Source organism: Bubalus kerabau, chromosome 17 (genome assembly GCF_029407905.1).
Source record: "Bubalus kerabau isolate K-KA32 ecotype Philippines breed swamp buffalo chromosome 17, PCC_UOA_SB_1v2, whole genome shotgun sequence".
Taxonomy (NCBI): domain Eukaryota; kingdom Metazoa; phylum Chordata; class Mammalia; order Artiodactyla; family Bovidae; genus Bubalus; species Bubalus kerabau.
The window spans coordinates 57,386,410-57,401,623 of record NC_073640.1 but is presented as its reverse complement, the minus strand read 5'-3'; the positions used below and the strand labels follow the sequence as shown (position 1 = coordinate 57,401,623).

The window sequence follows — 15,214 nt, the reverse complement described above, 5'->3', positions numbered from 1 at the left end:
CAGAGGGGCAGGCTGTATGCTGTCCGAGGACAGGCAGGGTGTGAACAGGCTTTCCCTGTGAGGGCCACGGCACAAGGTCCTCCATCTCCAAGGGCCCTCTCAGCCAATATGAGCCACAGAACTGGCCTCCAGATAGCATTCTACATCAGAATTGTCAGCTCTCAAAACAGCCTTGACTCAAGAGCCCTCTGGTTTGGTATATCTTGCAATGATGAAAGCTTGGGACAACTTTTCTTCCAAAGTTCCCTGAAACACTTTCAGATACGTGACTTTGTTCTCTGCCATTTCACAGCAGGAAAAAGAGCAGAAGCTTTCAATGAAGAGAAACCATCCTGTACACCAGCGGTCCCCAACCTTTTTGGCACCAGGGAGCGATACTGGGAAGGAGGCGGGGTGGTTTCCAGATGATTCACGCACATTACAGTCAGGACGCACTTTGCTTCTAATCTAATGTCGCCGCAGATCTGACAGGAGGTACCAGCTGGCAGCCTGGACCCTGGGGCCCCCTGCATACACAATGCTAGGGGAGGGCCTGTGTCTAAGCGTTCTGTTGTGCTGTCTCACTGACATGGCCTGCTCTGAGAAATAAAGGGTGTTTCCCCTACTCTAACTAGGGGGAAAAAAAAAGTTGGGAAATGTCTTTTAGATCTCAAGGTCTAAGTCCACAAGGACAGAGCGCACTGCCCCTTACGCTGCACTCCGCCTGCCGCTGCGCTGGGCTGTGTCCCCTGAGTCTGGCAGCAGGCCTGGCATTCCTACACACAGTCGGCCTTTCCCCCTTCCCACCCCACCTGTGGTCCCTGAATCAAATCTGCAAGCAGTAGCAACTCACTTAAAGAGCCGGAGGGCACTTCCATTTTACAGACATGGGGCAGCTTTATAACCTGCAGAGGCAAGATTACTTTTCATTTACGTAACTGAAGACCTTTCAATGATTTACGTGTTCAAGTAAAATAATCATCCAATTTTTCCCTACCTAAAATGCAGCAACCTTTACAGATCATCAAGGGGGAAAAGGAGTATTTAAGAGATGTATGGATGAAACATTCCTTTCTCAGTCAAAGACTAAGGACCATGATGCTGGATTCTGGTGTTTCAGTGAAGAAAGGCCAAGCACGTTGTCACCTGCTTGCTGCTTGTCCGGATACTGACAAGTTCTACGTGATCTGCTCATTTCAGTAATTACCTAACTACTGTTTTGGACAAAGACTTCTCAGGTTATCCCTCCAAAAGTCCTTACCACTTGAGAGCTACCAGTAGTAGCTTTCTGAGACGCTGTTTACTTTTTTCCAACTTTTTATTTTGTATTAGGGTATAGCCAATTAGCAACGTTGCAACAGTTTCAGGTGAACAAGGAAGAAACTCAGCCACACATACACATGCAGCCATTCTCCCCCAAACTCCCCTTCCATCCAGGCTGCCACACGACCTTGAGCGGAGTTCCACGCGCTGCACCAGAGCCCTTGTTGGTGATCCGTGTTAAATACAGCCGTGTGCATGTGTAGATCCCAAACTCCCTAAATATCCCTTCTATTCTCCAACCGTAAGTTCCTTCCCTAAGTCTGTCTCTTTCTGTTTTGTAAGTTCATTTGTATCATTTCAACACTGCTTACTTTTTAAGGCAAGTCAAGGAGGAAACACACACACAGCGGTTTTTAGCCAGGGTAAGCTGTCCTTGAAAATCTCTGTCATCATCAATGAATTCTCCCCAAGATGCTGTACAAGTCACTCCAAGAGCTCTCAAGTCGTGTCTTACCTTAGTGTTTCTTCTTAGACTGCGAAGAATATTCCTCCTCCTCGGGTCTTCGTCGGTCTCATATGGAATGACGGCGTTGTCTCCTTTATAACCCTGGGATGCCTGATCCTCCTCTTTCTTTCGGGTGGGCCCCAGCTCGTCGTCGCTCCCCACGCTGAAGCTGGTTCGGTAGCTGGCAAACCTCCCCAGCCGGCTGCACCTCGCCCTGTACAGCACTGGCTTGCTCACCGTGGGTGCCTTGCGGCCCCGCTCCAAGGAGCTGGTGTCCATTTCGCTGTCAGAACCGTTCCCGCTGCCGTTGGACTGGGCTTTGTTGATGTTCCGAATGGTGATGATCTTGCCCTGTGTGCTGTCGTGGGGCACCGAGTATATGTTTTCTTCTTCATTCCTTGGCTTGACCACAGCGTCCATGGGTTCAGCATAATCAGAAGGATCGAACCCATCTGGAGGTAGCCAGGTGCTCGACGAGACGGACTTCCTCTGTGCATCTCTGTGGCCCTGGTCCAGGTAAGACAGGTCCCCCTTGGTGATCTCAAAATGCACAGGAGGCTTTGGTCTGACTGGCGGAGGCACCTTGTTGTTCAGTTTACTCTCAAAGTTGCTCATGATGAAGGACAGCCCATCATTTCCCTCCAGTTCCATAGAGAGCTTGGAATGGTCTTTGGATAGAGAGGGCAATGGTGTGTCTTCTCGAAACATGCTGTACGACGGGGTCTCGATGTCCTCCTCTGAGTCCTGCAGGTTGGAGTTGCAGAGCGGGGAGCCTGCCCGGGGGGAGTTAAACACCTCTTCGGTGGTGCTGCAGGCCTCGGCAGCATTGTCGTACATATGCGTAGCCTCAATGATGTTCTTTTTGTCCACCACATCTTTAAAAAAGGGGTGGAAGATCTCCAGTTTATGCTGGGGTTGGCTACAGGGGATACTCGTGAACCTCCCATCAATTTCTTGAGCGATCTCCTCCCCCTCGGTCAGCTGCTCCCGACTTAAGTCATTATCCAGGACATCTATAGCGCCGTCAGTGAGTGCAACCAGCTGAACAGGGATAATATCCTGCACTTCACAGAGAAAGGCACGTAACATAGCCAAGGAGGCCTTACGTTTGGCTGAGTAAAAAACAATGTACCCATGGACCAATCGGCTTTTTCGGATGCTAAATGAGGAATGGTATGAAAGAATAGACAGTTCAATGCGCTTCTTGTGTAGTCCGATTGGGAGTTCAAGTAAAACAGAGTTGTTGCTTCCACAGTGGGAAGACTTACAGGTTTGGGACTGAAGGACAGGAAAGAGTATGTCGTCTGCACTAAAAGGATCCCCACACATCAGACACATGACGATCCGCAGGTCGACGTCAGCCAGGTCTTTGATGCTAGCGGTAGAACTGACCAGGTTTAAGTTGCGCTTGGAGTCCAGGAGACCTTTCAAAACCTGACTGATCTGCTTCTCGTTGATGTTGCGCCCATAACCGATGCCGGCGGAAGCAGGGTCAAGAAAGACGCACTGCAGTTTGCTAGCAATCTGCTGACCCTGCTGTATTAAGCTGTGCAGGGTCTCTCCACTGGTGTCTCCTCTTTTGTTAACCAAAATTAAAGTGAGGGGGAGATGGGCTAAATGATTATCTCGCCGGCCAAGTGTGGACTCCCTGCTCTTCTCTATACTTTCTACCACATACGACAGAGACTCCTTTGAATTGTAAAGGCAGAGACAACCATGGGGCTGAAACGTTGGTGTTTGGAAAGAGTTCACGGGAAGCCTGACGTTCCCTTCTATTGGCCTCAGGGAGAGCTCATACATTTTTCCGTCTATTACATACTTGTCATCATTTGTACAAAGAGCTCGAATCTCATTGGCCAGCTCTCGGGCAAGGCCGTCCTTGCCCAAGATCACCAAGTTGATTCTATCAATGTTGGGGTCAGAGAGTGAATTCTTCTGATTCCGGTCAGATGGTCGGATAAACCGAGAACTAACCAAGTGCTCAATCTTAGCATCCACACAGGAGGGGCAGCTAGGACACGTCTCCTTGGTTGGGTGGTACACGAAATGAATGTGCTTCAGAATGAGGGCATCCCGCTCTGCTTGGAGCTTCTGCAACGCTTTAAACCGCTGTTCCTCCCCAAGCACATCCTGGATGACACCCATCTTCTCCTTGCTGGGCTTAGCATCCAGCTCCAGCTCATAAAACAACTCTGAATATTCCAGCAGCAGCTCCTGAAACTCTTCCTTCGCTTTGTCTATAATCTGCTTTTGGTGTTTGCCATAAATATCCATGTATACAGATTCCTCTAGCCACTGGTAGAAATCTTCGTTCATAATAAAACTGCGGGCCTCTTCCCAAGGCTTGCCAGGAGTGATGAAAGGAGAGGTCTCCAGGTTTTCTTTAAAAGCCCTTCTCATCTCAGCTCGTTTCCTCTCGTTCCGTAGCTTCTCTAAGTGGGCCTCGTACAGCTGCTCTGCGGGGACGGTGTCCATTAAGTCAAAGGGAATCCGCTCATTCTCCATGTTGTCAATGTGGCTGGTGGCATCCCACGGCGTCTCCTCAAGCACAACAAACCACTTCAAGAATTCTGGCTTGGTCTCCAGCAGCTTTTTGGCTTTTATGCAGCTTAGGTGGTCTATTTCATCTAGGTTGGGGATAAGAGCTTCAAAAGCTAAGGGCAGGGCTGCCAGGTACAGCTTCCTCCTGCGCTCAATGTGCTCATGCTTGAGGCGATGGATGTGCTGGAGAAACAGCTTCTTGGCTTTCTGAGTCCCTTCCAGGTAGACATAGTCCTGGTACTCGGGAGAGGCCTGCATCTTTCGGCTGACGCTCAACCAGTTCTCGTTGTGGTTTTTCACAATGCGACTCACCAGCCACTCATATTTGTCTTTTGCTGTAGCTATCTGTTGGCTCTGCTGCTTGAGAGCTTCAAAGTACGGAATGATTTTTGTCTTTCCCCGACTCTTGTCAATGAGTTGCACTAAGGTGCTGAAAGCTAAGTCCACATTTACATTGGATCTTGCTGAGGTTTCCACAACCTGGAGGTTCTTTTTGCTTAAGGCAAAAGTATGCGCATCTCTAATGTACCGCTCAACACCCTCATCACACTTTGTCAGGACAACCACTATGGGCTTTTTTGTTTTTGCGAGCTGATTGTAGAGATTAGAGACGAACTTGAGCTGGTCATCAAAGTTCCTATTCATGCCCCTGCTAACATCAATACCAAGAAGAAAACCATCAATCAGCAGCTTTCCATCTGGCATTTGCTTCTGCTCAAAGTCCTGCTCCAGCCCCAGCTGGTCAGTGCAAAAGTACATGAGTTTTTCAGCTGATGCAAGCTTGGTTGCAGCGGCTCTCTTGATATACGGCTGCAGGGTCGTGCTCCGATGAGGCTGAAAAGTCTGATCATCAATGAATTCGGTCTGCTCCACAACGTGCATCTTACATTCCACACAATCCTCCAGGGAACGGCCAACTTCTCCCCAGTACAGAAAGTGGTCATTATTGACCACTCGCCCACCAAAGTCACTGGTGCTAAGGACAGAGGTATGGTCCAAATGAAACTCGTCTGCGCTCGGGCGCACGAAGCGGTTGCACAAACAGGACTTCCCAATGCCGCACTGGCCCTTCTCCTTCTCCGTCCCAGACAATCCCACCACGCTGATGTTGTAGGTGGGAATGCGGACATCTTGCTTTCTTGCCATCATCATCGTCGACACATCCTGCCACAATCTGCCACTTCCAAGATCAGATTAGTGTTTTCCCGTGGACCCAAAGGCTTCCCCACATTATCAGTGGGGGCTGGCTGCCCACGAAGCAAAAGTGTCAGATCTCATAGTGTTTGTATACCAGTACGAGGTCAGTTTTTGCCACTTCTCATCGCCGAATAACCAACATTTCTTCCTAGATGGGGGGAGAGAAAAAAAGAAAACCAATCAGTGTCATAATTTTGAACCCAATTTTAATCAACAAACGAGCAAAATCCAATTTTGTTCTTCAACAAATAAATAATTATAGTAAACATCAAGTATACCAGGCCTTAAGCTAGGTAAAGCCATAAGAGCAAGTAAAGACTGACATCTGTGTGCCTTCGAGAGGTACAGTATCATCTACTGGAGGAAGATGCCTCAGGAAGCAGTGTGCTGAGGAGTAAAACAAGGGCCTGCATGCTCCGTGGAGGGACAGCTGACTCCGGGGCTAGGGCAGGAGTGGCACAGCATGAGCCTGGAACAACGTGTTATAACAGAAGGGAAGGAGTGCTTGAAAGGATGGCAGGGCACCTCATGAGGACGCAGGAACTGGTCTGAAGGGGTACCGACTGGTCAAATCTGGGACACTCTGGACACCAAAATGATTAAGTACAAAAATGAATTACAATCCACTGCAAAAAACAGCAACCTGGGTTCATACTACTGCATCAGACAATTATCACTTAACGCTAATCTAGGGGGGAAATTTTGATTAGGAGCAGGATTTTGTACAGAAGTGAGGTTTCTCCTGACAGACTATTTAATAGACGCAAAGGGAAGAAGAAAAACAAATGCTAATTATACAGTGGAGATACTGGACAACACTCTAAAAGAGTAATGAAAATGACCACTATCAAAGAGGCCAGAAGGACACCAGGGGCCTCCAGATGTGACGCCCCTGGAGGACACAACATCCCTGCGCAGTGCGGTGGCCTGGAGTGCCTTACACCTCAGCCTAACCACAGGAAACGCCAAACACAAAATGAGCAAGATTCCATTAAGGTGATGGTGGTGGGGTCAGGGGGGAGTCCTGTTTAAAAAAAATAATTCAGTGTCATACTAGACAAAGAATGGCTTTGTAAAGAAATATTCCAGACAACAGGAGGCTACAGAGACATTATAAGTAGGTGCGATTATCAGATCCTAGACTGAATTCTATACGGGGTGGGGGTGGAGGGGCTGGAGGAGGAAGGCTACATGGCACATCATTAGATCAATTGATGACACTATACTATGACTGGATATGATTAAAAGTATTTTATCAGTGTCAATTTATGAAGTTTATAACTATCACGTGAGAGAAGAGCCCTTTTCTTAGGAAATGCACACTTAAGTATTAAGAGGGAAAAGACCATAATGGACATGACTGGTTCAAAAAAAAATTACATCTATATATTGAGAAAGAATAATGCAAATGAAGTAAAATATTAACAATGGGTGAACCTGGGTAAAATGCACAGGATATTCCTTTGTATTGTTTTCATTTTTTAAAGTTTGTAATTACTTCCAAATAAAAAGCTTTTTAAAAAAACAAATGGGGGGGAATGTGAATATGGGGTTTGTCTCCCTGACAAGAACATAAACTCTGTGAGGACGGAGCCCGTCACCCCACCTGCTCACTTCTTTGTCTTCAGGCTATGATGCCACGTTTGACACAAATATTTACTAAAGGAATGAATTAATAAATGACTCTTAGAGCATATTAAAGAGTCCCCAAACTCAGCCTTTTAGCTTTAGGAAAGCCTTGCTGTAGGAAGTTCCACCTCAGATGAGATGTAGAGGGGATGAGATGTGCAAAGACTCCTCTCTCCCCAGAAAAGGGTGCAGGCCATGGGAGGATCAACTGAAACAGAGCATGTGCGGGGAGACAGGTGAGATGCATTAGCAGGTAAGAGCAGGGACCAGATGAAGCCACTTTCAAAGAGCTCCGATTCCTCCCCAAAGGCTACAGGGAGCCACAGAGCGTGGCTGAGAAGTGGCACCTTAAAGGACCTGAAGTCTTAAGAGCTGAAGTCATGAAAAGTTATGATAATGTCTTACGAAGTCTTCAGCAACCTTCCAGCTCAAATAAGGAAACCACGTAATCTCTGGCCGCCTCTACATAAATGGTCTTCTGGCTGCTACAGTTTACACTGCACCGCAGTCTACTTACACAGGTAAATATGACCTTGTAACTGCTGAACCTGTAGCCAAAGAAACAGGCTCCTGAGACATTCCCAAAGAGAATATCTTATAATAAACAGAGCAATTTTCTTTTGAATCTCATTTATGCTTGGTAGAAACCCAGCATTTCTAGAACCTTAATATACTTCTGTGAACCAGTCTCACAAGAAATGCCACAGAAGTCAGACCACCACATGTTACTCTGACTGATACAAGGGGGTAACAAATGGGACAGCACCCCTGTGATGATAACTTTGAAAGGTCAAAGACCTTTCCCAAACATCCATGTCTTCCTTTGATAAACCAGAAAGTCAAGCCCTCTATTGGAGACAAAATGTTGCTAGATGGCATGTAAAAACTGACCATTTTCAAAAGGGAAATCTCAGACCCTGCAAGCAACAGCCTCCAGATAACCTAATGGCCTGCTCCTATAAAAGCTAAGCTCCAGACTTCAGCAGGAACAAGCACAGTATCTTTGGGAAAGAGAAAAACCCAGGCTCCCCACCCTCCACTTCCCTAGGTGATTGTTTACATAAGTAAAATTATAAGATGCTTATGAATATCTAACGCGTGTTTACATACATCTCTGAAATACCTGAAAAGGAAAGATTTGTACAAAATCAAACTGCTTTTTGCACATTACTCAGTAGCACACATAATGAGGAGACTCAGGTTCAACAGAGCCTCAGGTAGGAATGCTGATGGAAGTTTAAAGAAGTCAAGGGTGCTCCCCTACCAGAGCCTTTCTCTATAATCCCTCATCTCAGGGTCTGGCAGGACTCAAGGTCACCCACTTGACCAGTCTTGAAATGCAACTTGGCGACACGGGTCCTACTTCAAGCAAATGCTACATGCAGCTGGCCAGTCATCCCACTTACGCTCTGGAAAGTGGGCTGAATAATCACAGGAAAACAAACCACAACCTGCTTGTAAACCTCAAGAAATAAAGACAGTGGCTCAGTCCTGAACTAAATTAAAAACTATAGTCCATTCAATGCCCTGTCACTTAACCATTTTTTAATGGCAGGATTTCTATTTAGCCCATTCAAGTCAAAGTCTCAGTTATCTGAATGATGCTAAAGAAAAGAAAACACTCTCAACTCTCAAGAATGTAGCAACTGCTATTTTAAACCCAGAATACTGCTGGCTACACCAAAAAAGCTGTAAGAAGTGAGAATTAGCTGGCACAGGAGTGGTTAATTTTTGGACATCTGGTAACTTTCCACTTGTTAGAAACCTAATAGTTTCCCTGGTCCAAGTATACTCTTCTTACACGTCTGTCTTTGATGTCTGGATAATACAGTTTTACTAGTTCCTCAATTGGACTGAATTACACGGTAAACAAAGACTGTTATAAATCTAAAAACGTCTCAACACTTGGTTTAAAGGAAATAACCTTAAGTGCCTGGTCACAAACACGTTCAACTTTTCTAAGAGGTGGGTAAAAAGAATGAGCTGAGTCACTAAATTTAATGATCTGAAGGCCACAAAGAAAGAGAAAGTAGAAGACAGGGTATGCTCAAGACTTCACAATGTCTTCAGAGTTTAAATCTGGGAACCAGTGTTCTTTGTGGGCAACTAAGCTACTCAAACAGCACAATCTGAACACCCATTGTAATAATTTGCCAATACTAATCCTTTCAAAACTGAAGAGTTAATGGCAGAGGAAGAAAAAAATATTCCTTTAAACAGTAACTCCTTTTATCTTTAAGCTTTACTGAGCTACTTGTATTGGAAAGATAAAAACACAGAACCTGACATTTAGCTTCACATAGGTCAACTACTTCAGAAAGGAAAACACTCCAAAGTATTCCCAATTCTTTGTCACGAATATATGCTGAACTAAAACAGAATGCCAACTCCTAAGAACTCTTAGAGCCTGCCACCAAGCTTCCGGCGCTGTTTATGCGACTTGTTTAACCAAGACACTAGCTCCTCAAAGAGCACCTCAACTGGAAGGTAAGAGGAGGGTGTTCTCGTTTTTAACATCTCTACAAAACACCCAGGGCAAGAAGTGGTAACATTCCCAAGATACCACACATTTCACAGGACACAGAAATGCCAGTGATCCAGCATTACCGTGACTGCTCCAGTTCACACCGTCAGCAGCTCCGTCAGCGTGCGCTTCACCCTCCCATCCCCGACCTCACGCTCCCTACCCCCCCCCACCCCAGAGGAAACGCTTCTTGTTCTGTAATCTGGAATGCCCTGTAAAACACAGATCTACCACCACTATTCATAACCCAAACTACTCTCTCTACTTATGAAAAGAATAGAGGCATTTCGTTTCAAACAACCATATACTGAACACCACCAAAACTAATAATACAACACTGTATAATAATTATACGTTATATGATAATATAAGGAAATAATTTCATAGTGAGCCACTAGCAAAGTGGCTTGTTACCATAAGTCTTCTTAGTTCCAATAGGAGAAAGGATTAGAAATACACACTGTAATCTAACAGAAAGCAGAGCATTTTCTAAATGTCCTCAATACCTCATACTTCTCACCACGTTAAATTTCTGAATGGATTTTCAAAGCTATGAATTAGCATCAGCCGCTGGTTAAAATGTCTGTATTAAGGAGATACATGGTGAAACTCATTGCTCCACAGAGGGGAGACGGAGAACAAAAAGAGGGGATCTAACCAGGAAGCATTTTCCCCATAAGAGAAATTCCTCAAGGAGAATTTTTCAGAGGAATTTACTTTCCAATCAGGCCAGAAAGGATGCGCTATAAAAGCTCCAGTAACAAGAAAACACTACTCTGGTTCACTGAGCCACTGAATTGAAACAAAGTAGTCTAAAAACCCAGTGTTTCTATTTTCATATTATTAAATGTTAAAGTAAAATTTCTTAATGTTTTAGTTGGGTTTTTCTTTACAAAAAGAAACTACAAGAGTCCACGGTCCTCCTTTATTCAATTCATTCATCTGTGAAATCCAGATAAATTTACAGAACCTTAAAGCTAGTGAAGTGCACAAATAATGTATCAGAGTATTTAACTATAAACAGGAATTATCATCCTATGAACCTGACAACAAAATGCAGACCACCAGAGTGAATCTTCACTTCCTCTGTGTGATTTCTGTCAACACCTGAAGTAATGCCCTTTTCTTTACTGCAGAAGTGTCTTTTGAAATGACTTCATCAAACTCAATAAGCACAACACAGTCTTTAAGGCTGAGTGCAAGAGAAAGGTAGGCCACTTGATGGCCCGTTACAGAGCAGCTGAATTCTCTCCTTCCTTCATAATATTTAGAGACCGTCACCATTTTTTATTACTCTAGTCTCTAGTTCTTAGAATTGAGAACCTAACTGTCTACCAATCAAATCAAATACATACTTGCATCTAAGAAACGTGATGGAGCAAAGTAGAAAGAGGGCACTGCACCTGCTGGTGGGGATCTAATAATTTATTAGAGACACAGTATTTTAAACTTAAAAAATAACTAGACCACAGACAATAAATGGCATAGAGCACTTCTGCGGCTCCAGAGAAAGAAGAAGAGATCATTCAGATCTGGGGTAGACTGGGAATGGTGTCAGAACAGAAGTAAAATCTGAACTGGTAGACAAAAGACTGGCAGGGCTTGGAGAGACGGCCCAGGTGTTCTAAAGATGTGAAAGGCATGAATGATGGGGACCAAAATGGACATACCGTCTGGCACAGCGGTCTCCAAGCACGAAGGTAGAAGAGGGCAGCAGGGCTCAGACAACGGACAGACTGTATTTTCACCTGTGAGCAGCTAACGTGAAAATAATCTTTTATTCCATCAGTGTGATTTATTGTTGGTAATACTGCTACCTCGACTCGTCACCCAACAAATCAACACAGTCTAAGGAACTGATCATCTTATCAATACATGAAAGAAAACATCATTTGAATTCGGCAATTATATTTCTACCGTTCAGGCCAATGTAAATTAAAATAGTATGATGGGGAAGGGACAGAAAGCCAGATTTACAAAGGAAGCAGAGAGCACACGTTAGCCCAGAACAGCTCAGTGGCGCTCCCACCCTACAGTGCTCCACAGGCCTCGGGCCGCACTGGCGACAGGCGCTGCGCCTGGTCAGTGAGGGGAGGGTTTCCTCACGGCCACCACAACCCACCGACCCCAGGCTCCGGGTACAGGCAATCTCTGAAATGGGTCATCTGCGTCTTTGGAAAGACTAAGTGTCCCAACAATCTGGTCTTGAAACATGTCATCTCATACAACAGATGGGCTATTCTTGGACACTGGGTATGCACACGCGCGTAGCTCTTACTATGCCCCCCGCAAACGCAGCAGACAGTACCCTCCAGAGAGCACAATGCAGAAAACAAAGGGATCAAAAACATTTTTCAAGGACTGATGATTCAGATGTCTGTTTTGAAAATAATCTGGCCCAAAGTTAATTTTTTAAAAGAACAGCTATGAAAGATTCTCTGATGTTACATATATAATTTTTTACCAATGTCCCTTAATGCTCCTCTTGACTCATTTCCCCCCGCAAACCCTGGTAAAGATACCTCCACGTTCCAGGGTAGAAAAACACAGCTATGCTATCTTAACATCAGAGCCGGCCCACACAGAATAAAGCAAATAGCCCATTTTCCACCATGACACAGTTCTCATGCAGAACTCTACAAGCCGGTCCCCAAAGAAACAAAATTTCTAAGCCAAGTTATTCACAGGATGAAATCAAATTCCCCTGATGAATGAAGGGAGTTGCTTTCAGCAAAAGCACTTCCTTAAACTTTATCCTCAGCAGCTTTCTCTCAGGTAATTCTGGAGTTCTGATCAGGCTCTGATCAAAGCCACTATAAACAAAGACAAAACCAAAGGGTGAGAAACCCTTCTCTCTGATGCAGCACAGTTTCTCCCAGTTACCTACACAAACAACAACAACAACAACATACAACTTCTAATAACCTGCAAATATACTCCATGCCGAAGGAAATGTAACACCGAGACCAAATGGAAACTGAGGTCACTCAAATCTGCCTTGGTATGACAGCCTATCTACCATAATAGAGTGAGCTGAGATTCTTACCAAACCAAGACACAAAAACACAGCCATATCTTACCTTCGAATCCCCTGGCATTCAGGTCAATTTTACATTTAGATTTTGAAACGGTAAAGCTATAAATTTATCTCAGCAGTTGCTTCTGATCTATTCAGTTAAAAAAAAAAAAAAACTCAGCAGGAAAAAAGAAAAGTTTTTTGAAGGAACATTCTCCATAAAAACTTTTCTGAATATACAAGAGTGGGGGCACCGTCCAGCCAAATGTGTCTTGCTGAGGGAGAAACAGGCATTTCTTCATTTGGGGAAATCAGGTCGAATTATCCAAGCCCAACAGTAAGCCTCACTATTCAATACCCCTGGTGGCAGTTTAAGATGACAGGAGGATTTCAGTCCATTATTCCTAATTATTCCTCGCTACTTACTTGCATGCCTCTATAAACTGCCAGTCCTAAAACAGACCACTGCTAGTAATAAGTTATGCACATGTATAAACTTTTTAAATAAGAACAGTTGGTTTTATCATTGTTATTTATTTTTATCTTCTGTACTGAAGAACAATGGTCATACAGAAACAGAAAAGAACTTCTAAATCCACTAAATTTTAGTAGAGAACAATCAGAATTCACAGCTTAAAAAAACTTATTTAGGACTCACACTAACAAAACCAGTACTTATATTTCTTCTTCCCATTTTCTAGAAGCTTCGGTTACTTCTATACTTGCCTTGTTTCAAAACACAGTTAAAAGCAGAGGTCTGAGAGAAATGGAAAATGAATAGTTACAAGACAGAACATGGGAAGGAGCCTGGAATTAGCACAAAAACCATGCCTTAGGCTTAAATTCATCATTTTTGAAAATCTTCTAAATTGAGGTGTTTATCCCAATCTTCTAGAGGTGATGGACTTATGAATTAATATAACACAAAATGATTTTTTGAATGAAAAAATGTTACATGTAGGCACTATTAACAAACAGGCATTATGAAAAACATTATTTCTTATTTGAATATTTTTCACCTCACTATTTGAGGCTAGGAAAGGAGGTGTGAGAGAAAAAGGACACGAATGGAACCTCTATTTCCTGACCTGGGTTGGTTGCATGGGTAGGGCATTCACTTCATAATTGTTCAAAGTGCACATGCTTTATATAGTTTTCTTTACAGTTTTTTTTTTTTTTTTTTACAAAAGGATATAGTTTGGAGAAATGAAGAAACAGGTTCACAGAGCTAGCAAGTAGAGCTGGAATGTGAACCCGGCCCTCTCTCCACCACCAGGATGCATCCTCCCCCTTCTGTACTAGGCCTCTCCTGGGGTCCTGTCAAACAGGTGACTCTAATCCTCACGCATCAGTGAGAAGGGTTGAGGAGCAGTGCCCTGGAGGGCCCCAGATGCAACTGGCAGTTCTTCAGGGCCATGGAGAAGGCTGAACAGGTGGAACATCAGACCTCCCAGCATTTAAGCAGAGCAGCTCAATTTGATCTACTTTATATGCTAATGTTAGGTAGGTGGAATAGGGAAAAGGAGTCCAAAATGGCGGTGGCTAAAAGACAAGGAAGGTCAAAGGAAGGTCCGAGGACCAGAGTGAAGACTTCAGGCAGAACAAACAGCACTCCTGGCTAAGCCCAATTTGCATAGGGCAGGCCCAGGTGGAGTAAAAAAACATAAAAGGAGGAGCCAAAGCGCTTTCTCTCGGACTCTCTCTTCCGCGTGCGTGCACTCTTTTCTTTCTCTCTCTCTCTCTCACTCTCTTGCTATCTTCTAAATAAAATAGAGGTGTAACACTGATTTGCCTATGAGCTGTAGCACGGTTTGTCCAAGACCCGAGAGCTGTGATGCGCAGAGGGCTTTAATGTCCATCGCTCCAAATCTTTGTTGTGACGAGACAAAGAACCGAGGAACATACGCTCGCGTGACACTAAGATTCCACATAAAAAGAGAAAAAATTTTCAACTTCTATAGTTATTTTTAAAAAAAACTTCAAAAAAACATTTTTAAAGCTCAAAAAACTTCATGGTTCAAAAACCAATCTAATGATCAGACATTTGGTAGTCTAATTCCCAAGATTCTACCAAAGAAACAAGGGTCAAAAAGAGTCTCTTGCCTGTCCCCAAAGGCTCCTCTTGTGAAACTCATTCAGGAAACTTGGGCAGAGGAGTGACTACCGACACACAGAGAAAGGAAATAACGTGGCTAGTAAGGGATGCAGCCTCATCTGACAGGCCCAGGTCTGCCACCTCCCCCACCCCTAAATCCCTACGCCCAGGCCTGTCTCCCCACTCCACCACACTGTCCTGGCTGAAGAACTGGAACGGAGAGCATAAGGCATGGATGGTGGGAGAGGTGGGGGGCAAACCTGTGTGGTAGGCCCTCTCACAATAAGGAGAGTCTGGACTTCATCCGCTGAGGAAGCCCCAGGATTCTGAGCAAGAATGGCACAGTCAGTGCAGGTTGAAAGAGGGAATTCTGAAAGCAATCTTGGTACTCTCCGCCTCCCTCCATATCTCCCTCTGCTATTTTACCGTCACTCACCCTACTGGGTAAATGCTTTCCGTGTAAAG

The 15,214-nt window shown here is 44.5% G+C and overlaps 1 protein-coding gene across 2 annotated transcripts in view; it reads right to left on the bottom strand.

Annotated features, from left to right (window-relative positions):
- ARHGAP35 (Rho GTPase activating protein 35) overlaps positions 1-15,214 on the bottom strand; it is a 113,050-nt gene that overhangs the window by 66,814 nt on the left and 31,022 nt on the right. For both annotated transcript variants that reach the window (XM_055553426.1, XM_055553425.1), the window contains exon 2: positions 1,757-5,633. In XM_055553426.1, coding sequence (XP_055409401.1) covers positions 1,757-5,440 — 3,684 coding nt within the window. In that variant the 5' untranslated portion in view covers positions 5,441-5,633. The remainder of the gene's footprint in view (positions 1-1,756; positions 5,634-15,214) is intronic.